This window comes from Phascolarctos cinereus, unplaced genomic scaffold (assembly GCF_003287225.1).
Source record: "Phascolarctos cinereus isolate Bilbo 61053 unplaced genomic scaffold, phaCin_HiC Scaffold_9;HRSCAF=440, whole genome shotgun sequence".
Taxonomy (NCBI): domain Eukaryota; kingdom Metazoa; phylum Chordata; class Mammalia; order Diprotodontia; family Phascolarctidae; genus Phascolarctos; species Phascolarctos cinereus.
The window spans coordinates 193,256,933-193,282,590 of record NW_027556402.1 but is presented as its reverse complement, the minus strand read 5'-3'; the positions used below and the strand labels follow the sequence as shown (position 1 = coordinate 193,282,590).

Below are 25,658 nucleotides of genomic sequence, written 5' to 3'. Positions count from 1 at the left end.
AAATCTAGTTTACTTCTTAATCCCATGAAATTATGATTTTACTTCTCCTGCACTTACTGAAACTACTCTCAGAAGTCAACAACGACCACCCAATCATCCAATCCCATGTGCCTTTTTGAGCTCTCGTCTTCTACCTTCCACAGCTTTTGTCACTGTTGACAAGTTCCTCATATTGGACATTCTCTACTTCCTTGGCTCTCTGAAGCTGTTCTCTTCTCTTAATTCTCTAAGCACCATTCAGGCTCTTCTCCTGGGTCATCATCTTTCCTCCTCCTTCCCGTGAGTTTTTCCCAAAGGTCTGTCGCTGTCCCTTTCTCTTCTCTGTCATCACTCTCTCCATCGGCAATCTGGTTTACTTTTAGAATTTCAATTATCGCCTCTTCACGGGTAACTCTCATATCTTCATCTCCAGTTCTGATTCGTCTCCTGAACTCTAGACCCTCATCTTGAAATGCCTACGAGATACCTGCACCCAAACTCACTGTGTCTAAAACTGAGTTCATCAACCTTCTTCCATGAACCGTTCTTCCTTCTGATCATATTCATGTCTTTCTGATGCCACCATTTGCCACATTCATAATCTTCTCTCTCCCTTTATGGATATTGCCCTCTCCACAACATCTCTCTCGTCAATCACTTCCTCTTCCCATCACCTCTTCTCCAAGAGTCCGTTCTTTAGGCAACTGCTAGAATAGTCTTTCTGTTACACAGACTTGGTGATATCTGTCATGCCTTTGTCCCAAATCTCCAGTGAGTCCCTCTGTCTTATTGAACAAAGTTTAAATTCTTCTGCATTGCCTTAAAAACCCATCATAATATAGCCCTATGATATGTTTCTACCTTTGTTTCATGTTATTTCCTAACACATTCTTTGTGCCAAGTCAGATAACTCTGTGCCCCCAGACACACTGCATTGTCATGCTGGTACCCTTTCTGTTCTCCATGCCTGGATTGCCCTGTCTCTCTCTCTTCCCATTTTGAATTCATATCTATTTAAAACCCAATGCAGACATCACCCCTACAAGGAATCCTTTTCTAATTCCTGTCCCACACTCCATTGCTAATGATCTTCCTTTCATCCCTCATGTAGCAATTTGCTTTGTAAATATCTTATAATTTTATAACATCATATAATATAATGAATTATAATTCCCTAAGAATGTTACTCTCCCTTCCCTAGACTTTAAGTAGCATTAGGACCAACATCATGCCATTGCTAAATTTTTCATCCTCCTCAGCACCTAGCACAATGTTCTTAGTGCAATTGGTATTTAACATACTATTTGTGGATATAATTATTTGTGTATTTGCCCATATCCCTGGAGTATATTATTGTGAACCATTGAAAACCATTTTGACTTGGCACCCTACTGGCTTCCTAATATGGATATATGCTAAAACTCAAGTGACCTGAAGACTGGGTGTTATGCACATACTCTACCCCTTTACCCTCAGCTACTTGTTGGCTGCAACACAGAGATAAGCTTCCTGGAGCCCTGCCCCTCATTACTCATTCCTTTTCAGCAACTTAAAAAATCCTGATGTCAGTGGACTATACCAGTAGTGTCAAATTCAATTAGAAATGGGGATCCCTGCAGGTTCAGAGTGAGGTAGAAAACCACACATCCTTATTAGCTATTGTTTATTATATTTTTTGAAGTTTTGTTAAATATTTCCCAGTTCCATTTTAATCTGGTCTCATGGTACTAGGGAATGTTGCCAGCCCCAATGTGCCCAGCAAGCCAGTGTCTGACACCTTTGTGTCACGGCTTCCCCACTGCTTTGCCCCACAGGGGATGGAACAGTCTCCTATTTGTGCCACATCAGCTCTTCGTCTAAAACTCTAGGTAAGCTGGAGCCGTGAATGGGCTGGTGCTGGAGTTCAGAGGGTGCTCTTGGATGTTGGAGCCGCTAGCCTTCTGGGGACCTGGGGAGAGTAAAGGAGAGCACCCCTAAGCTGTTCCCCATTAGTATCTGCCTTGCACCTATGGCTGCCATCTCTGTGTAGGAAACTGTTCAAGAACACATTCTTCTGCCTTTGCCCTGCAATTCTGTTTTCCTTGAGAGCAAAGAGCACATTTTATTTAAAGCTTGTAACTTCTCCATTGCCTAGTACAGAGCTTTGTTTCCTGTAGGCATTTAATATTTGTTGAACTGAATTGAATTGAAGAACTACAGAAAAGGGAGACAATAGAGAGAAGAAAAGACTAAAAAGAAGTGGACAAATAGTTCTAGTTCTAGTTCTAGTTCTAGTTCTGACTGACAGTAACCTGCTCTCTGACTTCACTGCTTTGGGTCCCAGGATCCTTCGCTGTAGAATGATGGGCTTAGACTAAATGGCATCCTCTAAGATGTCTTCCACCTCTCACATTCTTATTGTAAGGTATCTTCTAGCACTCTCCATCCATCGATGGTCCAAAGTCATTCTCAGCTCTGTGTTCTAATGTCTAACTCTTACATGTAATGTATCACTGAAGTAGCCTTATGGAAGTGTGTGTGTATGTGTGTGTGTGTGTGTGTGTGTGTGTGTATTTATGTGAGGTATAGGGAACCTGGAATCCATGAATATGATTCTTTTATTTCTTCCTTATTCTTGCTCCCTCAAATTCTGCCCCTGTTTACTAGCTAGGTTATTAGCACCAAAGAATGTATGTTTGCAATACTTATAATTCCCTTTACTATAGTGCATTAAAGTGTACATTCTTTTCCTTGTAACCCTGTCAGTTAAGTAGTACAATGTGGGTGCTTGTGGATTGATTATCTCTATTTTATTGGTGAGGAAACCAAGGTTCGGAGAGATTAAATAGCTATCCCATCACCACTCAGCCATTAGTTTATGAGGCAGAATTTGAACCTAAGTTTCCTGGTACTTGAGTCTAATATGCTATCCACTATGCTACTCTGAAACAGAATTCTATAAAGATACCTCTAAAGGCAGGGATCTAAAACTTGGAAAACAGGAGAGAATAGTGGGAACTGTACTGTATGGGCTAACATCTGCATGGTGCCTGTATGCTTCATCATTCTGTGTCTGCAAGGGATTGTGGCTGCCGTCAGGGCTGCAGTCATCCATCAGAGAGGCAACTGGGAAGTCGGGGCTGATCTCCATAAAACCCTTTTGGCCATGATTATGCACTCACATGAATGCTTCCTTCTATAAACCTAAGGATAGGTAATAAATAACAGCAACAATAATGAATTCTTGACATTTATGTAGTGCTTTACAGAAATGAGTTCATCTGATTCTCACCAACAACCCCATGAGCCAAGTAATATGATTCTTCTTATCCTCATTTTGATGAAGAAACTGAAACTTATAAGGATGAAGTTCTTGGCCAAGGACACACAGCTTATTAGTGAAAGCACCAAGAGTAGAGTCCAGGTTGTCTGACTCTGGATATAAATATAAAGTATTATGATAGCGTAATATAATATTATAATATTATGGGGCAGCTAGGTGGTACAGTGGAGAGAGTGTCAGGTCTGAAGTCAGGAAGACTTATTTTCTGAGGTGAAATCTAGCCTCAGATATTTACTAGCTCTGTGACCCCGGGCAAGTCACTTAACCCCATTTGCCTCAGTTTCTTCATCTGTCAAGTGAGCTGGAGAAGAAAATGGCAAACCAGTCCAGTATCTTTGCAAGGAATATCCCAAATGAAGTCATGAAGAGTTGTACACAACTGAAACAACTGAACAACAACAAAATCATTGCACTCTCCATTCGCCTTGTAACCCCATCCCTTATTATTTGTCCCCACCATGATTCCTAATCCCTCTACTTCTCAGTTCTTTCCCATTCCATCATCCCATCACTGTCTGTACTCTCGTGTCTTCCTCATCTTGACCTCTTGGTGAACTACTGTCCTCTTGAGTCCCTTGCCCCCTATTCTGTAACTAATCTTGTCCTGCCTCACCTCAGCCTTAGATTACTTCTGCCACCCCCTGAATGAATCCTACTCATGTCCTGTTCCTGGGGAAAGAAAAAATCATAAAACCAAGTTGATTGGGTCCACTACAAATTTATGTTACACATAATCTCAACTGGGTCCTCATTGTAGCAAGGCAATCCTTTTTATACCTTCCTAATTAACTTACTATCCCATTTGCCACAGCTGATCTTTCAAAGCTTTTCATTCCTCCGTAAACCTGCTATGGCCCTCTTTCCTCCCATCTTCTCAGCAAAGAATCTTGTTTCCTATTTTCCTGAAAAAAAATTGAGGCCATTGACTGAGAGTTTTCGCTTCTCCCCTCTTTCCCATCTCATATCATCCAGATGCCTTCTGGGTGATCTCATCCTCACTGTTGTCTCACACGATGAGGTGGTATTTCTCTAGGTTAACTAGGAAAATCCCTCTACATGCACAAGTGATCCCATTCCATCCCATCTTCTCCAGCACAATGCTCTCCCCACTCTCTTACTTATCTTCAATCTTTCCCTGTCTACTGACTGCTTCCCTAATGCCAACAAACATGACCATATGTCCCCCATTGTCAAAAATTCTCCCTGATCTGTCCATCTCCACCATCGCCCTGTATCTCATCTCCCTTTGATCTTACTAAACAAACCCCACCCCCAAACAACAAACTGCAGTGGTTTCCTATTGTCTCCAGAATCAAAGGTAAAATTCTCTGTTTCTCATTCAAAGCCCTTCACAACCTGGTTCTTTGCAATCTTCTCACACCTTTCTCTTTCCAGAGATCAGTGACGCTGGCCCCATTTCCCTCCTATGAGATACTCCTTCTCCCAATTACTGGCATTTTCTCAGACTCTCATTTCCAGGATGTTCTCCCTTCTCATCTCCACTTCCTGACTTCCCTGGCATCCTTCAAGTTCTAGTAAAAATCCTACCTTCTACAAGAATCCTTCCCCAGTACCTCTTAATGTCAGTGCCTTCCTTCAGTTGAATATCTCCAATTTATCCCATATATATCATGTTTGTACATAAGTATTTTCATGTTTTCTCCCTGATTACACTGTGACTTCTTGAGAGCAAGGACTGATTTTTGCTTTTTTGTGTATTGACACTTAACACAGTGCCAGGCATATGGTAGATGCTTAATAAATGCTTATTGATTGACTAGGTCAATATGAAACATTTCCTGATGAGGCAGGATTGGAGTTAGAAAATGATCTCATTCTGCAAATGCAATGATATGTGGTAATAACATTGATTTAAAAAAAAATATTTCCTGAGAAGCTACTGAGTAGCATTGCAAACAGAAGGTAAAGATGTGGCTCAAAGTGAGGAAGGAAGGCTGAAATAGATGCCCTCTCAGGACCCATTCTAGAAGAGCTGGCCTTGCTCATAGCTGAAGTCAGTGGCCGCTGGCCCAGTGTGAATTCAAGGACACTTAGAAGGTCTTCTGCCCTGTGGGATCACCTGCTATCTTGAGGCCTGCAATACTTTTTTTTTCCTCCGGGGGACACACTCTTTCATAGTATCTTTAGAGCTTAAGATGTGATGTGCAAATACCCCTGCTAGAAGCTATACAACTTAAATTCACACTAAGATTCAAATGAATGAGATAAAATGCTTCCTGAAAAAGCAGGATTTGTCTATTTGCTTTTGATTTTGCTTTTTACTTGGGAGAGGGCCTTGAAGGCATATGAAAAGAATGAGGATAGTGGAGAATGGACCAGAGTAAGGAGGCAGGAGCCCTAGGAGCCTAGCTTTGTTGGCCTCAAGAGCTTCTTCTGACTCCTCAAGTGAGTCTGCTTTCCTCTTGCAGAAGAACCTAGGACGAAGGGCAAGATGGTAGAGGGAGGGAGTGCCTGTGCACCACCTGACCCCAGCTTAGCCTCCCCACCTTGTTATGTAGTATACCTCTTTACACACTCTGTGGTCCAGACAAACTAGCCTTCTTACTGGCCTCACACACTCCACCTCCTTTGCACAGACACTCACCCATGCCAAGTACGCATTTTCTCTTTACCTTTGCCCTCTATTAGCTCAAGTGTTGCCATCTGTAGGAAGAAAGGAAGGAAGGAAGGATCCTTTTTGACAGTTCGATGAAACCTACTGACATCTCAAAATAATGTTTTTTTTCTTCAGAATAATGTTTTTAAATGCATAAAACAAAATGCAGAGGAATACAAAGGAAGCCAACTACATTGAAATAAAGTTATCAAAAAAATTTAAAAAGGAAGTTCACAGACTCCAAGTTAAGAATCTGTGCTATAAGTTGTTAGTTATATAAATGAAGGCTATTATTTCCAAATGAGACAGGATGTGAAAGTAGCCTGTACAGTAAATTGTAAGGGAAGTACATGGAAGGGAAAAACTCCAGAGATTTCCATTTACGTGAGAAAGCTCTATTCAGCTGGGCAGTGCCAACTTGGTTACTAATGAGGGCTGATTTGATTTCCTTGCTACAGATTGCCTTTTCCTCCTGGTGACCGGGTGACCTTTAATGGGAAGGAGTGTATCTGCCAAAAGTGTTCCCTGCCCCCAACTGCCAGCGGGAGCTCCTACCTCCTCCAAGGACTCCGGAGTAAGTATGCATGTAGGAAGAAGACCCAGCCAATCCACCAGGCTTCCAAGGTAGTTTCTGAATTATTACCACCACTAAAGTTCCCTTCCAAGACTTGCTCAGGGCTGGGCCTGGATTCTCAAAGGCAAGGCAGCTCAGTCCATCCTCGCTCTTCTGGCAAATATATCTTAAAGTGTATGTTTAACAACTTAAACTCCAAGGATTCCACATTGCCTCTGGAATCAAATGTAAAATCCTCTGTGTGGCTTTTAAATCCCTTTATAAACTGATCCCTTGCTCCTCTTCCAGTTTTCTTACCCCTTCCTTGTCTTCATATACTCTTAGATACAGTGATGGTGCCTACCTTACTTTTCCTCCCACAAGATGCTATATCACTTGTTGTCCCCTATGCCTGGAACTCCCTCCTCTACCTATACTCTGTCTTCCTCCAAGCCTCAGCTAAAGTCATACCTTCTACCAGAAGCCTTTCCCAGTTTTCCTTCATCTAAGTTAGCCTTCCCTCTGAAAGCATCTCCAATTTATTCGGTCAAAGGGCCACCCTTGAGGACCTGAAGGGCCACATGTGGCCCTGAGGCCACAGGTTCCCCACCTTACACCAGCCCCTCCCCCAACACTGGGAATTCTTTGAGATCAGAAACTGTCATTTTTTGCCTTTCTTTATATCCATCATGCTTGGCACAGTACCTGGCACATAGTAGGCACTTAGTACTTGCTTATCAACTTCCTTGTTCATAGACTAGCTGTGTAACTTATTTAGGGCCAATCTAACCAATTACAGAAGAGCTCATCACCAAAAGGCTGATTGCCCCACCCTACCCCCACAGAACATGGCAGCCAGGTGACACAGTAGATAGAGCAGTAGACCTGGAGTCAGGAAGACTCTAGTTCAAATGCAACCTCTGAGACTTAGGAGCTGTATGAATCTGGGCAAGTCACTTAACTTCTGTCTGACTCGGTTTCCTCAATGAGAATGAGAAAATGGTAAAAATGGGGAAATGGGAAAATGAGAATGGTAATGGCACCTACCTCCTAGTGTTATTGTGAGGATAAAATGAGATAGTATTTGTAAAGTGCTTTGCAAATCTTTATAAACCCTGAAGCACTGTACTGTATAAAAGCTAGCTATTATTATGGCTTGTGTTAGCCACAGCAGCTGATGAAAAATATTCTATTAAGGTGGGGAGTCAGTCCCCCATACTGAAAAATGATGAGGTCCTTGTGTTGAAATATTGAAAGAGACTCCTTCAAACCTTCAAGGATCTGCTATGTCATCAATGTGAGTATATCACTCTTCACCTCCTCCTTCCTTCAGGCGCATATCATAAACCCTCTACACCTTGTGGCCAACCCGTGTGGAGCTTCTCTGAACCAAACAAGTTGGTCCTTAAATGACAGACACAGAATCCATTGGGTGACCTGGTCTACAAGCCATTCTAGCATGTCAGGTCTAGCCAAAGATTGCATTTCACTGGCTTAGTTTTCGAGAGCCCGGCTTCAATTCCACTCCATGATGAGTACAGGGATTTAGTGGAAGATTATAATACATTGACAAGAAAAAAAAGTAACACAGAAAGTATTTGACCAGCTTCAAACCAAGATTTCTCCACTTCTCCTGAGTCAGTAGAAATGAACCTGACACCAATTCTTTTTTAAAATAGACTTTTCCCTGTAACTTTTGTTTTTTTAATGTCACATAGTACCCTTCCCAGAAATCCATCCCTTACAGCAAAGATTTTTTTAAAGAAAAAGTAGAAAAACCAATCAAATTGAAACCCTGACTTCCACAAAGGAGGGTAAGATGTCTTCTCATATCCCTTCTTTGAGGCTAAAATTATTCTTTATAATTTCATTTCATTTAGTTTCAGTTATTTCATAGCTACTGTTCTTTACATTTACGTTGTTGTCATTGAGTACATTTTTCTCCTGGCTTTGCTTACTTCACTTTGTATCAGTTCCTATAAATCTTTTCATGCTTCTATGTATTCTTTATGGTCTTTTCTTATATACCTTTACATTCATGTACTGCAGTTTGTTCAGCCATTCTTGACCTATGGACATCTGCTTTATTTCTAGTTTCTCTCTCTATCTCTCTCTCTTTTTCTCTCTCTCTCCCCATGTGTCTCCCTCTTACTTTCCTTCTCTCTCTGTCTCTCTCTCTCTCTCACACACACACACACACACACAGACATATACATGCATGCACACCTGCACATGTTATACATATTTTGGTATGTAGAAGTCATTTTTGCCCATATCCTCTTGCAGAGGGATGGAGGGGGTAATCTGCCTAGCAATGAAATCTCTGAATCAACGACTATAGACATTGTAATTACTCTGTGAATGCTTCCTTGGACAGTGCCCTGTAAAACAGCTCATTGCTGTATGTGCTCAGAGGGAGACATGACTACTGATTGGCTGAGAGAATGCTGTAGCCTGGAGTCCTGAGAGCCACAGGCATATACGGGAAGCCAACTCTGTTGTGTCTCTTGACAGACATCTATGGCTCCAGTTATGCTCTGCATTTCCTTAGTCATATGTCTCTCCACATATAGCACAGGGCATTTCAGGACACTGACCAAGGGAGTGTTATATTTGCATAATTCCAAATTGCTTTCCAGATTGGTTGTACTAACTCATGGTTCTACTGACAATTCACTAATGTATGTGACTTTCCACAACCCCTTCACTATTGATCATACCCATCTTTTGTCATCTTCCCCAATTTTCTGGATATATTAGAGACTGGCTTTTAGTCATATATTTAAGACTCTTTTTTTAGATTGTTTGAGAAGCTGGTACAAACCCACAGGTTATTTGCCTCTGAGCCATGCAGAGGGTGTACACCTATGAAGGAAAGGGTGCTGAATTTGGAATCAAAGTGCTTGGATTAATTCTTGGCTATACCATCTATTGCCTGTATGACCTCAGGCAGGTCATTTATCCTCTCTCACACTCATTTTCCTCATTTCCTAAAATTAGTGCCTCTAAGGCCTTTCTGTAACAAAGGATAAACAAAGCTTACATATACACAGGCTAAAATTTAAAACTGCCCTATTTGTAGGCTTTTAAAAAATAACTGGAGTGTACAACCACAACACAAAGATTATTCCAGACAATTAGACAGGCTGGTCACATGGAGAAGGGGCTAAATGATGGAAAAACCATATGTTCCACTGGTATCCTCATGATATCAAAATAAAGTAAGGTAGACCCCTAGCATATTGGGTTGATTTCTTTGGTGAGTTAATGAAAAGATATGAAAGGAAGTCACATAGAATGGATAGGAACATATTGGTTGCAATCCAAATGACTCAATGTCCAAAACAGAACTCATCTTTTCAACAAAACCCACCATTTCTTCACATCTTCCCTATTTCTGTCAAAGGTTTCACCATCCTTGCAGTCTCCCAAATTTGCAACCTCAGCACTATCTCCAACTCCTCCCCTCCCTCACTCCACCTATCCACCCAGCTGCCAACTCCTGTCATTTCTTGCTCCGCATCATCTCTCATACCTGCACCTTTCTCACTGCTCTCATAGCCACTGCCTTGGTCTAGGCTCATTCCTCATCTAATTGGCCTTGTTCCTGCTTGCTTCTCACACAGAGATTCCACCTCCCTCCTCCATACCTTTGAACTGACCTAGCCTCATCACTGAAATGCTATTCCTCCTCACCTTCGCCTCATAAAATACTTCACCTCCTTCAAGACTCAAAGCACAGCCTTCTTTCCTGCTCTCTCAACTGCCAGTGCCCACCCTCCCTAAACTGCTGTGTATTAATTTTGCATTTATTATGTATTAACTTACATCATGTTGTTCCCCCGGAAATAACGCAAACTCTTTGAAAGTAGGGATTGTTGGGATCAGGTAGGTGGTACAGTGGATGACATACTGGCCCTGAAGTCAGCAGGACTTGAGTTCAAATCTGGCCTCAGACCAAGCACTTGACACTTACTAGCTGTGGGACCCTGGGCAAGTCACTTAACCCCAATTGCCTAAAAATATTTTTTTAAAAAAGAGAGTAGGGATTGTTTTATTTTCTTTTTATTATCAATTTCCCAGTTCCTATTGCAGTGCCCAGCACGTAATAGGTGCTTAATAAATGTTTCTTTATTGGTTGGATGCTCTCTTCCAGTCAATGATCATAGAATGAATTGATGTGTGAAAACCAGATTTAGGGTGAGAGGACTGAAAAACTGGAGTGGGTAGAGCCTTATAGGTCTCCCTGTTAAGTTCCTGTCCTGATGTTATAAGGAATAAACCAAGACTTACGAGCCACACACATTATTTCACTACCCACCACTGGTTTCCCTGCTGAGTCATCTGAGGCAGGCTGGATGGTCTTTTGTGATTTGGAACAGTGTAGTGGTTGGGGAGGGAGCTGCCTTCTACAAAAGCCAGCCAGGAAGCTCTTTGCTGATTATTACAGCAGGTCTGTAGAACTCAATTAATGCTCTCCCTGCTCAACATTTCATTGCTTTCTGACCTTTCCCAGTCTCTTGAAAGCCCTCAGGAGTGTGGATCAGTTTGGAGCCTATCAACATAGTATTGTGTAAATGGGAAAACTTTATTGTTTCTTGAGGCCAATTCGGTTTTTAATATATATTAAATAGAGGAATTGTGGTTTTGTGGGCATACAGCTCTCTTATAACTACCATTTTCTTCTAAAAGAAGCCTTCTCGCCACTACCACCAGCTACCACAGCTTGGTGAGAGAAAGCAGGAGGGGAAGTCAGAAATCCAAACTATGTAGCTGGCTGGTAAAAGAGAAGTAGACACCGTCCCTTAGAACCACGGATCAATTTCTCATTTTCTGGAAAAGAACATTATCTCCAAGGCTGATAGAGTTAGAGGATCTTTGATTTAGTGCTGGAAGGGACATTACATGCCATCTTGTCCCACCCTCTCTATTTACAGATAAGAGCATACTTTTCATCCCAGTCCATACCCCATTGTTTCACTGAACACTCTACCGCTATTATACTTTATCAGCACAATGGCCAGCTTCTACTTACTACCAAACTACTCATGAACCTTCCTACTCTTGGGCAGCCATCTCTTAATAGTCCCACAGAAGTGCCTTTTCCACCAGCTTCTTCTCCCACTCAGGTCATTCAGGTTTGTTTGTTTGTTTTTGATAACTGTATTTCAGTATAATTGCTTTCTTTTGTAGTCATGTATTTTATACATGTAATAACATTCTGAGAAAGGCTCCGTTGCTTCACCAGACGGTCAAGAGTGTCTATGACATGAAATAGGTTTAAGAAAGCCTGGCACTAGGGTAGTCTTTCAGGCCCCTCCAGTTCTGAATCCCATGGCCCTCTGATAGCTTGTTTAGGGAAGGAAGGAAGGAAGGAAGGAAGGAAGGAAGGAAGGAAGGAAGGAAGGAAGGAAGGAAGGAAGGAAGGAAGGAAGGAAGGAAGGAAGGAAGGAAGGAAGGAAAGGAAGGAAGGAAGGAAGGAAGGAAGGAAGGAAGGAAGGAAGGAAGGAAGGATTTTTATTATGTGCTTATAAGCTACTTCTCAAGCACCTTGCTAACCACTTGGCAAACAAATAGAAAGGCAAGACAGTTCATACTCTCCAGGACCTAACATTCTACTTTGAGGGGGGAGGTGGGCAACACATATGGGAGGTTTTAGATGCAAGTGGTAAGCAAAAACCTAGAAATTCTCACCACGAGGGGGCAAAGCAGAGAGTATTGTGTCATCCTTAATGCCAGTGTAATGGGTTCGAGTGTTCCCTTTACCACATAACAGACTGGTTGACCCCTGAAAAGAAATTTGACCTCTCCATGTCCCAGATAATTGTCTAAGACAGTAAGTTGCAGGGCTGCTGGGGGGCATTTATTAGACTTCCTCATTTGGCACTGATAGAGGATACTGTCTGTTATGGTTGGCCTCCTTTTATGTAAATCTGACTCTTCTTCTGAACTAGGTTATAAGCTCTGGGGTTCGTTGTGGGGGCTAGGAACTGTGGCATGTACCTATTTGTATCCCCCAGATACTTAGCACAGTGTGGGGGCACATAATCACGTGATATGAACTAAGATATGTGTGGCTTCATTATTCATCCTGGCTCATTTTAGAATCATTACTGAAGAAATAATATTTGAAATATCCAATTTTGCCAAAAATAATGGAGGGCAATTTGGTTCTTCTCTCTGAGTCTGTACAGCCTCTGCCCATCACTATGGGCTCAGGATCTCCAGATGGAACCATTATGGAAAAAAAAAAGAAAGAAAAGTGTATAGACTTGTTTTGTTTGACTCCAGAAGGCGAAAGTAGCAGCTGTGGGTGGTAGTTGCAGAGAGGCAGATTTTGTCTTGACATAAGGATGAACTTCTTAGCAATTCGACTGAATAGGCTACTGGGGTTAGGTAATAAGTCCTTTGTCATTAGAAGTGTTCAAATTTGACCCGCACTTGCCATGGATGGTTTGGAGGCCATTTATGCTTCTAAAATGATAGCTCCATGAAATAACTGAAAGAGCTCTGGATTTGGAGTCTTGAGGTTTGGGTTCAAACCCCAGCTCCCACTGACTTTTACTAGCTGTGTGACCATGGTGAAAGTATTTGACCTCTGCAAGCCTCAGTTTCCTCATAAGGAATATGGACAAATTAATATCTCAAGGTTCATTTGAGGAAAATACTCTATTAACCAGAAAGCACCATAGAAATGTGAATTTTATTGTCATCATCATCATTGTTCAGGCACGGGTTGGACTACATGGTTGCTGATGTTTCTTTCCACTTCAAGATTCTATGTTGATTCTCTGTTCATCCAGAGGCCACATTCTGCCCAAAAGAGATCTGTGCAGCTGTTAAGGATCCTAAATTGAAAGGAACTGGGGAATGTAATTAGAAAGGAATAAAATAATGACTGCTATTGTAAGTGAAGAATGAACCCAGATGAGGAAATAACCAGCAGTCGTGGGAGTTGTACATGAACATATGAGGAAAATCTGGCCTGGCGGGATGTGCCAATTCCGCATCTGTCCTTTTGCTGCCGTTTTTCATCTCTGCTAATTCTTTCTTCAGGGAACACTGCCATCCCTTTGGAAGCTGGACTTTCACAATTGCTATAAATTCCTTTTCACAAAGAAAATGGAACGCTCAGGGAACCCCTCTCATTATTTATCAAACCCATCTATATCAATCTGGTTATGTTTAAGGGGCAAGAATAGCCGGGCATATAGTAGCTCTTCAGTAAATACTTTACTTGATGAACGCCAGAAAATTCAGATTAATGACCTTGGATTCTAACTGGGGGAAATTGAAGACCAGCTGGGACATAGATAACATTCTGCAGCCCCATCTTTCCAATAGCAGACAGATATTTTGAGGAGAAATGACTCAAGACATGCAGCCTTTTTTTTTTTTTACTTTGAGGCAGTGTGTCATAATGGTTAGAGTACTGGGCTTGTAGTTAGAAAGACCTGGGTTTAAAGCCCAGCCTTCTCATTTAATTGCTCTGGGCAAATCATTTAATCTTTCTCTACTTCAGTTTCTGGGCAGCTAGGTGGCACAGTGGATTAAATATATGGGCCTGGATTCAGGAAGACCCCCTCCCCATTCCTGAGTTCAAATCTGGCCTCAGACACTTACTAGCTGTGTGGTCTTGAACAAGTCACTTAACCCCATTTGCCTCAGTTCCTCATCTGTAAAATGATCTGGAGAAGGAAATGGCAAACCACTCCAGTATCTTTGCCAAGAAAACCCCAAATGGGGTCACAAAGAATCAGACATGAATGAAAAATAACTGAACAACTTCAGTTTCTGAATCTATAAAATAGGGGATTAGGATTTGGTGACTTCTAAGGAACCTTCAGCACTAAATCCATGATCCTACTAAATCTAATTCTATTTAAGAAACATTTAATGCACACCTGCTAGTAATAAAATATCAAATGTGAAAAATGGCACAGCTATTGACTTCAAAGTTTTTCCATTTTACTAATAAAGTATATGCATTTTCCTATAAGGATGTTCTAACCATTAGAGATGTCCAACACTGGAATATATAGTGTTATGAGGTGGTGATCTCTCTGACCACTGTTCAAGCAGAATCTAGATGACTGCATTGTCAGTGATACTGCAGAGAAGATTACTGCATTGATTGAACTAGAGTCTTTGAGCTCCCTTCTCACCCTAAGAATATGTACAGATGTGAACAGAAGTGGATGAGTAATGGATTTGGGAATTAAGGTGGAGCTCCCTGCCATATAATTCAATCTCTTCCCTGTTTTTTTGGCAACCAACACATGTGCCTACCACCCATTTCAGGACACCTCTCCCTTTTCTGCAGTTATTCAATGATCATTGAGCGGCCAGTTACTTCTGAACCCTGGGATCTACTATGTTTTGGCCTTGCAACTTGTACTTACCAAAGGTAACTAGGGACTCTCTTACTCACTACTTCTCTTGGGTTTCAACTTCCTATTAATTATTTTTGGTGTGTTCTTTCCTATCCAAAGATTATTCTTGCTAGCAAAGAAAATAGGAGCAAAATACAGATTGAGTAGTTTTGTCTTCTTTCTATCATCCATTATCATCATCCCATCTACTTGAATCCTCCTATTTATCCTTAAAAATAACAAACCACTAAACCTTTTGTTGTCCTTTACATTCTTGGTCATCTTCATCCCATTGTGAGCCTTTGGGCTCCTTGCACTATGCTTATCGGGTTTTGCCTCCATCTTCTTTTCATGGACATTTTAAACATCTAAGTTGGTTTATTGTTTCCTTCTGTATCCTCATCAGTCTCTTTAGACAACTTACCCTTTTTCTTTGACTCAGAGCTGCTTCCCATCAAATGATCTCTATTTAATTCTTGAGAATTTTATATCTATCCTGGAGCGACTTCTTTCCAAATACAGTCCATAAGATCCTACCTACAGTTTCAACTTTCTCCAGACTGACAGAGAACATGAGACAAGACCCTGGTTTCCTTTCCTCTATCACAAATTCAGATATGCAATATCATTTTCCCTTGAGTCTCCTATAATTTCTAAATCAGTGACTAGTTCCTCTTTGTTGATGAAGACCAAATCCAGAAGAGTGGTTGCCCTCAATGCTTCCCCCACTGTTTAGAAAGCAAAAGCATCATTAAAGCAAGTCTTTTTTAGGGAGAGAGGGATGGAGAACATTCCCGAAGATGCCTGGATGATTGAACTATGTCATGCCTCTGGGCTAAGCTCACTAGCTTGGTCTGTTTGCCAAACTCCTCATGTTTTTTACACTTCAATGATACTAATACTTCTATTTCATCCTCCATTGATCTTCAATTAAATAATTATCAATTAATACTTACTAAGTGCCTGTCATGTGCCAGGTACGGTGTTGGGCACTGGGGTGCAAGAACAAAATATGAAACAATCTCTATTCACAAGAATATTTTATTCTAATAGGAAAGATAAATGCATACATATGTACATATATATATACATATATATGTATATATATATATATATATATATATATATATATATATATACACACACACACACATAGCTTAAATTAAAATGAACAATACAAATATGCATCTACAAAGTAGTTAAAAATCTTCACCCACGTATCCTGTACCTTTCTTTCCCCAGTTCCTGGATTTCCTTCCCTGAGGGTGCCTCCTCCTACTCTCTCCTTTAGGCCATCTAGTTATTTTTGAATCAGCCCTATACCCTTCCAGAACCATGTGCTGGTCATAGGTTTCATCACACCAAGTGTCTGTGATACTACTGATGTCCAAATCTGCCTCCTTGAATTAGGATTTCAAGTGCATTTTGGCTATCACCCATACTTGAGCATTTGTCCATGGATGTTTAAGGTCGTAGGTTTTGTTGCTGACTATTCTCTTGGGTTTTGTTTCTTGTGGATTTCCACATGTGAGAACTATGGCATGTGCCTTGGCAGATGAGCAGAGGCAGTTTCTGTCCACTCTGCCCCCTTTTAACTTTTAGCCTTTGCCACCTAGCAGAAGCCTTAGCTCTTTACTTTCCCCTCTCTCCTGGGCTGTAGTCTCATCGCTCCTTTCATTTCCCAATAAGCTTTTTCAGTAATTGTCTGCAGCCAGAAGCACACCACTCAGATGAGTTCTGGGTAACTTATTCAAATCATTGTTGCTGTTTCTATGCCAACTGCTCATATTTTTATCTTATCCTTTTTTTGTTCATCATCACTGTTAAGAATCCCTTCATGTTTAGCTCATAGAAATGATGCTTAGGTTTCCTAGGTTGTGGAGTTTAGCCTATAATGTTGATATAAGGGGATTCCTTCTGTCAGGTCTTCTTGAGATGCCTCTCTGTGGCTTGACGGTGCCCCTGAGTTCTCAGAAGTTATCTTAGTAGATCACGGGTTACAACAGGTCCCACCAGGCTAAAAGAGTTTCAAGTATGGGTCTCACAACATCCTAGGATTCTGTGGCTAGATCATTTTTTCATACTGAGACCTATGATTTCATTACTATAGAAAACTCCTGTTATCCGTACAAACTGATAATTGCTCTTCAACTTAGTTATCTGAGAGGTTAAGTGACTTGCCCAGGGTGGCACGTTCAATGTCTGAGTTAGGACTTTAACCCAGATCTTTCTGACTCTGGGCCAGTGATAGCTGTCTGCTATGCCACACTGCCTCTGAGGCAGATTGGCCAGGGAGATGTGGGGGGCACAGGAACTCATGAAGAGAACCTACAAAGACATGGTGGACTTGTGATGTGTGCATTTGTGGAGGGACTTCCCACTCATTCAAGTAAGTGTTTATCGATCACATTCAATGTTCCAGGTTGTATCCAAGGCACAGTGGAAGAGGAGGGGGTACTCAAGCTGGGCCTTGAGAGAAGACATAGGATCATAACATTATAAAAGCCGGAAGAGAACTTAGGGATCATCAAACCTAGCAGTTCTCAAACATTTGGTCTCAGAATCCCTTTACACTCTTTAAAATCATTGAGGACCCTTCCACAGAAGTTTTATTCATGTGGATTGTAGTTATTGATATTTACCATGTTAGAAATCAAAATTATCTTAGTATTATTCTGCAAATGCTTTGACCTCGTGGTGCCCCTGAAAGAGTCCTTGGGTGTCCCAAAGGCTTGCCTCAGGTCCCACAAATAGAAAGTGGTAGAGCCAGAATTAAAACTCAGGCCTTATGACTACAGATCCTACTTATTGAAACTTAACGTTTCAGTCCTGTCCGGCTCTTTGTCATTCCATTTGGGGTTTTCTTGTTAAAGATACTAGAAAGGTTTGCCATTTCCTTCTCCCAGGGTCACGTAGCTAATAAGTGTCAGAGGCAGGATTTGAACTCAGGAAGATGCGTCTTCCTGACTCCAGGCCCTACATTCTATGCACTATAGTGCCACCTAGCTCCCCACTCCTCCTCTCTTTCCATTATTCCATGCTTGTTAATAAGTGGAGATGAGACCTACAAGTGAGTCCCAGGCATACTAGCACCATAGCAATGATGCCAGCATAGTACCCAGGACATAAAAAAAAAAACTTAATAGGGCCCTTTTGAGCACACCCTGTTTTGAATTTCCCTTTGATCCTTTGACTTAATTGCCTAACCTCCCACTGGTGCTTTAATGCCTGATTACTGGTCCTAGATATTTAGCAATTCCCTCCTTTTGGATGCCAGAGTTGTCTTTCTGCATGAGTATCTCAGTCATTCTCCTTTTAATGGTAGACTGGCATTTGGCACTGGTCTCTTCACATTGCTTTTCTAAGTCTGGGAAGTCCAGGAGATTTCCTCCTTTCCTAGACTTGATGACAAAGGTCATCACAGGGAAATGAAAGAAAAATCACGAGGAACTGTCTTTGTATTTGTGTTTTCAGATTGTGGAGGCTGTGGAGCAGAAATCAAAAATGGCCAGTCTCTTGTGGCTCTGGACAAACACTGGCATTTGGGCTGTTTTAAATGCAAGACTTGTGGAAAGCAACTGAATGCAGAGTATATTAGCAAGTAAGTTGGCAACATCATTTAAACAGTCACAAAAATCAAATAACATTTCAAGAAATATGTCAAATACCTGCTACATGAAGGTGCTGTGCCTGGCCAGTAGGTTACCAAGATGAAGGCAACACAGTTTTTGCCCTCAAGAGACTTGCATTCTATCAAATGTGGGTGGGAGGAGAGGAAGATGTGACAGGTTTGTACCCGAGTAATACAAGGTAGACAGTGAAGGGGACAAGGAAAAAAGGGATCTAGGGAAATTTCAACAAAAGAAGCGTGATCTCAACTTCCATAGAGTAAGTGTCACCGGAACTGAACCTTGGAGGATAAGAAGGATTTTAATTGTTGTCTCTACCATTAGAATGTAAGCTCCTTGAGGGAAGGGACTGTTTGGTTTTGTTTGTTTGATTAGTTTTTTTTTTAATTTTTGCTTCTGTATCTCCAGTGCTTACCTCAGTGCCTAGAACATAAGTAGACCCTTAATAAATGCTAGTTGATTGAATAATGTGTAAACATGAAGAGACAGTGCATTCTAGGCAACATGGGACCTGAACAAAGCACAAAGTGGGAGGAGGGGAAGGTGGAGAGATCACTCAAGGGATCATAGGATCATCACATATGAAAATTGAAAAGACTTAAAAATGGACTCTTGAGTTTCATGAATAAGAAATCTGAAACTCAGAAAGAAGGGAAATTACTTACCCAAGGTCATAGTTCAGTGGCTAAAGTGCTGTTCTTGGAGTCAGGAAGACTTTACTGTGAATCTTTCTTCAGACATTAAGTAGCGTGTGACTTTGTATAAATTACTTAATCTTCCTCAACCTCAGTTTTCTCATCTGTAAAATGGGACTGCTAACCCTTTCCCTCCCTGTTTCACAGGATTGTGGTGAGTCAAGTTCTTAGAAAATTCTAATGCAATATATAAATATGAGCTCACACCATGGCAAGTGCTTGGAAAATTCTAAAGCACTATGTATATAGGAGCTCCCACTCTCAGCAATTACCCTCAGGCAAGCCTCAACCTCAGAGCCTGTTTTCTCATTTGTAAAATAATGGGAATAATACTAGTTCTAGGAATCCCCCAAGTTTATTGTGAGGACAGGGCTTTGTGAACAGAAAAATGCTAAATAAATGAAAGGGTTTTGTTTTTTTTTTTGTTATTATCCCTGACCTCACAGAGACATAAGGAAAGTATTCTGTAAACTGCTAGAAATTGTATTTTTGGCCCAAAGGAAAGCGTTGGAACCTGGAGTACTGGGTGGGCTTGCTGACTTCAGCAAGTTTAGAGATGGATGATATTCTCAGAGCAAAATGAATATGAGAATAGTCAATAAACCTTCTGCAGACTGAATGCTCTTAAATGCCCAATGAAATATTTCTTCCTATAAATCAAAACCTTTTTTTATTGTTATTTTTTTTCCTTTTTCTTTATACATCCTTAGGGCTTCTTGGTGCCCTGTCGGGTCTCAAACAGATTCAGTTATTTCATTAATTTTCAATTAAGTCTGCTGAAATGGACTTAGATTTTTAAATGGAAATAGAGCTTTTCACTGAGAAAGGGAAAAAAGAGAAGGAAAGATCAAGTTAAAGATCACTGAATATGAGAACTAGAAGGGACTCTGAATATCATCTAATCTAATCTTTATTTTACATATGAGGAAACTAAGATGCAGTGACTAGGCATGATTTGCCCAAGGTCATCTAAGAGTTAGTGACACATGCAGGACTCAGTTAGCCAATAAACACTGACTGAGCCCCTACTATGTGCCAGGCATGGTGAAAAGCCTTTGGCAGACAATGAAAGGCAAAAGACAATCCCTGCCCTTGAGGAGCTCACATTCTAATGGGGAAGGGAGCATGCAAACAGGTAGGTACAAATAAGCTATGGACAGAATAAATAGGAAATAATTAACAGAGGGAAGGCACTAAGGCGGATCTGGAAAGACTTCCTGTAGAAAGTGGGATTTTAGTTGGGACTTGAAGGAAGCTGGGGAAGCCAGGAGCTGGAGATGAACAGGGAGAGACCATTAAACCTAAAAGGGACTTTAACCAAATTATACTCACTGACTTTCCTTTAGAAGCAAAACAAAACAAGTTCAAGTTCTGGAGAAATGATATGAGATATTCCCAGGACTCTTCAGTATTTCCAACCTGAACGTTAATTCCATTGTTAGACTTAAGTGAAAAGTATGACTAACAGCAGAAATGTGTTAAACTTTGAAAGCTTAGAGCTGGCTTAGCAGTTTATTTGCAAATTAAAACTGAAGTCAGAAAATGCAGGATTTTAAGTTCACATTATGATGTTAACTCACCCCCATTGCAATCATGTTACTTACCAGCCCACGTAGTTCTCCAAAAATACAACTGTTAAGTTTGAGACGAGGGCAGATTCCTGTTTCCATGGAAACCTTACCTTTTACAACTCTCGGACTCAGCCTCAGGTGTACTGATCCAGTGAGTATCTAATAGTACCATTGAATCTCTGGGGCCAAATTTCTTTCTCATCTTAATTGTGATGATGTTTAGCAGTTAAAGGGTTAAGTGTACATGAGGTTGTATATAGTGAGGGAGGATATCTGCCAAGGTCTGTTGCAAAATTGCAACTGGAATACAAGGACAGGTTAGGGTACCTTCATATCTTGTATCACTCCGTCTTTCCTTCCTTCTCTCCCCCCACCCCAGCCCAGGCTACAGGTATGATTTTAAGCCAGAGGTAGAGACTGAGCCTCACAGGGCCATCTTGCTCCAGATTACCACAACAGCTGTATGTGGGAACACAAGTGGGGAGGCGTGACAGACTGCTAGGACATTCTTAAAGAGCACATGGAACTAGCTGATCTTTGAGTGCCCTCTGGCTCTGATATTAAATGGTCTATGGTCCTATCCAGCTCAAATATTCTCTCTTCTATGTTCCAAAGTCCTGTCCAGTCTGATATTCTGTGAATTCCATGAGCCCTTTAAGAACATGGCAGAGTATAATAATGGGATAGGGAAAGTGGACAAGTTATCTTGACTTCCATTTTGCTAGGAATCTGATACACCACACTGTGTTTATGAAAGGATAGAAAGAAATTTATCATCATCATAACCATCATCATTGCAATCATTCTATATGTTTTATTAAGTCCCCCCCCAAAATTTTTTGTGGCATTATGTTCTTTGCTTTTATGAGAGAGGCAGCGGGGGACATGATTCAATTCTAAATGTTGGCTTTTATAATTCATCATTTTTCCCATAAGCATTAAACAACAGTGATATCAGTTATTCACTGATTGGTGGAGTTTTGATTAAACATGCCCCTAACCATCTTTTGTTCATAATTCCATTAGTCTAAAGACCACCCTTATTCTCCTGTTTATTGTAGTACCTTCCTTTCTCAAAAAACTTTCTATCGTAGAAATTTTTTTGAAAGAAGAAACCCAGGAACAGAGTCCCCATTCTTACTGTAACGTTTCTCACAAACTTTGTCCAGTCAAAGGATCGAGTGCTTTTTTATGGATGGAGGGTGGGTGGGGGGAGGGGGGAGGTATAGGGTTGTATCTTCCCAAGTCTGCAGTGAATAAGCATTCCTCACGTTTGGAAATGTATTTATTTTGGGGGGTTACAGTATTTTAGCCTTTAAACAAGCTGAACGTTCTCAGTAATTTATAAAGAATATTGAGAACCTTGTTAATTGCTGTTCATTTTCATTCTTAGGGATGGGGTCCCCTACTGTGAAGCTGACTATCACACTAAGTTTGGCATTAGATGCGACAGCTGTGGAAAATACATTACAGGCAGAGTATTGGAGGTAAGTGAAAATAGCCACTTAAAGGTACACCCTCACTTGCTCAAACACAAAAACATGCCAATGTGCTTGTACACCCTAACCACACATATCCCTTCTGAAATGCATACATATGACATACACACATGACACATGTCAGCATACATATACATTTCCATACATATAGAACAGGCACATTTGCAAGCATACATCACCAGCTTACAGATATCCCTGCCTGCACATACATCTTAACATATTTTACCACATGAACACACTTTTGTATATGTATTATTCCTTCTCATACACACACACATACACACACACACACACACACACACACAAAACACATGGGACACATGAATAAGTGAAGGATCTGTGATTTTGTCAGTAGAGAGGTACTCCTGGTCAAGGCAATCTTTCCTTCAATGGAGCTTGCAGTCTATCTATACCTTAGCAGAGCATAGAAATAACGAGTTTAGCTCCTGCAGAAACCTTGGAGCTTATGTAGACCAGTGGTATCAAACTCAAATAGAAATGGGGCCACTAAACCATACATAAGCCACATGTTGACTTAGAAGATCACATATCAACATTATCTATGTTCTCTTGTATCTTTTATTTATTTTGTTAAATATTTCCCAATTCATTTTAATGTGGTTCCAGCTGCACTTGGGAGTTTTACCGGCAAAATGTTTGACCCCTCTGATGTAGTCCAACTCTTTCTTAAAAAAAAAAATTAGGAAACTGGTGTATAGAGACCAGAGACTCATCTAAGGTCATACCAAGTATGAAGTGTCAGAGGTGGGATTTGAACCCAAGTCCTCTGACTTTAGATAGATCTAGCACCTTTTCCACTACACAACACAACCTTTCAGGGCTCAAAGATTTGTCCAGGGTCCCATAGCTAAGAAGTGTCCGAGTTGGGATTTTGAACACAAGTCTTCATGATTCAAAATCCAGCGTTGTCCAAAAGGCCACTCATCTGTACATACCAATACATACATCTGAACCAATTCCAAAGATTACAGAGAACACCAGCCCTTGGTTGATTTATTGTTTTGCTTACAAAAATAATAGTAACTTTCATTCCTGTTGCACTTCTTAACAAAGCCCTATAACAAAGTACTTTCATCTGTGTTGTCTTGGAGCCTCCCTATATCCAGGAGGAGGTAGGTGGAACAGATATTCTATCACAGGTTTTTTGATCAGGAGTTGACACCCAATGCTATCTGGCTAATATGTAGTGAAACTGAAACTGGGATTAGGGTCTTTGGCCCCCGGGTCCTAGGAGCTTATAAGCATTAGAGCTGAAAGGGACACGTAACAAAGATCGTGCAACATAGGAGTTGGGATTCTCTACTTGTAATGTGGATTGTATGTGGAATTACAAATGGAATATCTCATCACATAACTTAGAGAGACAGTGAGGCCTATTTTTGTGGAGAACAGGAAAACAAGTATGACTGAATAATCACTTCTTCATTCTCCTATCTTCAGGAGGGTTATGCCTATCTTCATATATATACATACATATATAAATATATATAAACACACACATACACACATATATATGTATATATATATGTACATATACACATACACATATGTATGGATGTGTATGTATATATACATATATTGTATGTATGTATATACGCACACACACATATGTATCTGTCTCAGATATTTGTAGTCTAAGAGTATGATTCTTTTTTTGGCGGGAGGAGTTCATGATAAAAAGCCATTTTTCCTGGTAGTTTAGGTGGAAGAGCAGTGGTCCTCCCTCTGACCAGCATGGTAATTGTTTATTACCAGCCTGCTGGTTCTCTTCTCACCAAACGTTTTTTACATTTTGAAGCTCACATGGTCATTGCCATCTCCAAACTCCTTCGTGTAAAACAGAGACACCAGAGAGACAGAAGCAACAGCAGGGTCATGCTCGCTCAGCCTTATGCCAACTCTGAGTGAGTGAGAACCCAAGCCCTCTCCTCCACCCAGAGGCCTTAGGACTTTGTCCTCATTCTCAGTCCAAGAACTTTGTCCTCATTCCAGCCAACCTGGGAAGAGACGTACCAGGGGATTTGCTTTGGCTCGTTGGTTCACCCCAGTTCTGGCTCTACAGCCAATTAAAAAGTTTATTCTCAAGACCTAGAACCAGTTACAGAATGTCTGTGTGAGATTCAAGGACCACGTGGGGATCGCATCAGTGGGGCGTGCTTTGCATCTCACCGTCCGGGTTACAAGAAGACAGAGTCAAAAAGGTGCCCTACCAGAAAAGTAGGTGGGCCCGCCACGTGATGCAAGTCAGAGCTGACAAATGGATGGCCCCAAAATTAAACATTCTGCAGAATGTTACAAGAAACAGAAGGAGGCCTCCAGTGCATTGGGTAGATTGTCTATGTCATTTATGGAAAGGTGGAAACAAGGATCATTCTAGAGGAAAACACACGGGGGAACCTACAGTCTACTTTGATAGAGGAAGCAGCCATGCTGATGAGATCAGAGAGCTATAAGGATGCTGCACTATACATGTACAAGGCACCATGCTTATGTCTGGGCATGCAAAGGTGATGTCCTCAAGAACTTGTAACTCGTAGAGTAGAAAAGACATCTATGTAAATAGACTTTGAGCTCCTTGTAGGCAGGGACTTTTTTTGTGTGGCCTCTTTTGGTATCTCCACCTTTTAGCACAGTGTCTGGCCCATAGTAGGTGTTTAACAAATGTTGATTGGTTAATTGATTGATTGAACAATGATACACAGAGACTGACATGGTCCAAGCATTATACAATGAGAAATCTGAGGAAGGAGAGGCAACTTTCAGCTAGAGGGGGGAGGGGGACAGCATAGCGAAGGCTTCCTAAGAGGAGGTGGTGCACTGGGATTGAGGTTTTAAGGAACAGAGGAATGTAACTGCCGCAGATGGAGATGGGCAAAAGAGGGTCCATTCTGGGCCCATGGTATAGAATGAATAAAGGTAAGGAGAGTAGACTGAGAATGTGTGACAAAGTAATCTGACTTGGCCTGATCAGAAGATCTATGGAGGAGAATGGGTTCATTAAAGCCGTACTTTTATGATGGCCCATTCCCTGCTGTCTATTTCCATTCTGATTTCTAGCCTTTCTCTCTCCTTTCCTTTCTGGCCCAGCTGGGTGATTCTCTGGTCACTAATTCCACTTCAAGGCTCATGGTTCAAGATTTGGTTCTGTCTCATGCACTGAGAGTCCCACATCCACATGTGGAATCATAGGATCTAGAGACCCTGGAGGACTGTGTCTAATCCATCTTCTTCATTTCAATTATGAAGAAACTGAGGCCCAGTGAGGGAATGTCTTGTCTCGTGTCATACCACTAGTGAATGGAAGAGTCATGATGAAAACCCAGGTCTTCAGAGACTCCAAACTAGCACATTTTTTCCCACTATACCACATCCAAGAAACTCTTTAATATGACATGTATTA

General features: G+C 41.1%; 1 protein-coding gene across 3 annotated transcripts in view; it reads left to right on the top strand.

Moving 5' to 3' along the window:
• Positions 1-25,658, top strand: part of ABLIM2 (actin binding LIM protein family member 2) — a 229,014-nt gene that overhangs the window by 67,328 nt on the left and 136,028 nt on the right. For all 3 annotated transcript variants that reach the window (XM_020992129.2, XM_078148720.1, XM_078148721.1), the window contains exons 4-6: positions 6,377-6,492; positions 18,318-18,444; positions 22,132-22,225. In XM_020992129.2, coding sequence (XP_020847788.1) covers positions 6,377-6,492; positions 18,318-18,444; positions 22,132-22,225 — 337 coding nt within the window. The remainder of the gene's footprint in view (positions 1-6,376; positions 6,493-18,317; positions 18,445-22,131; positions 22,226-25,658) is intronic.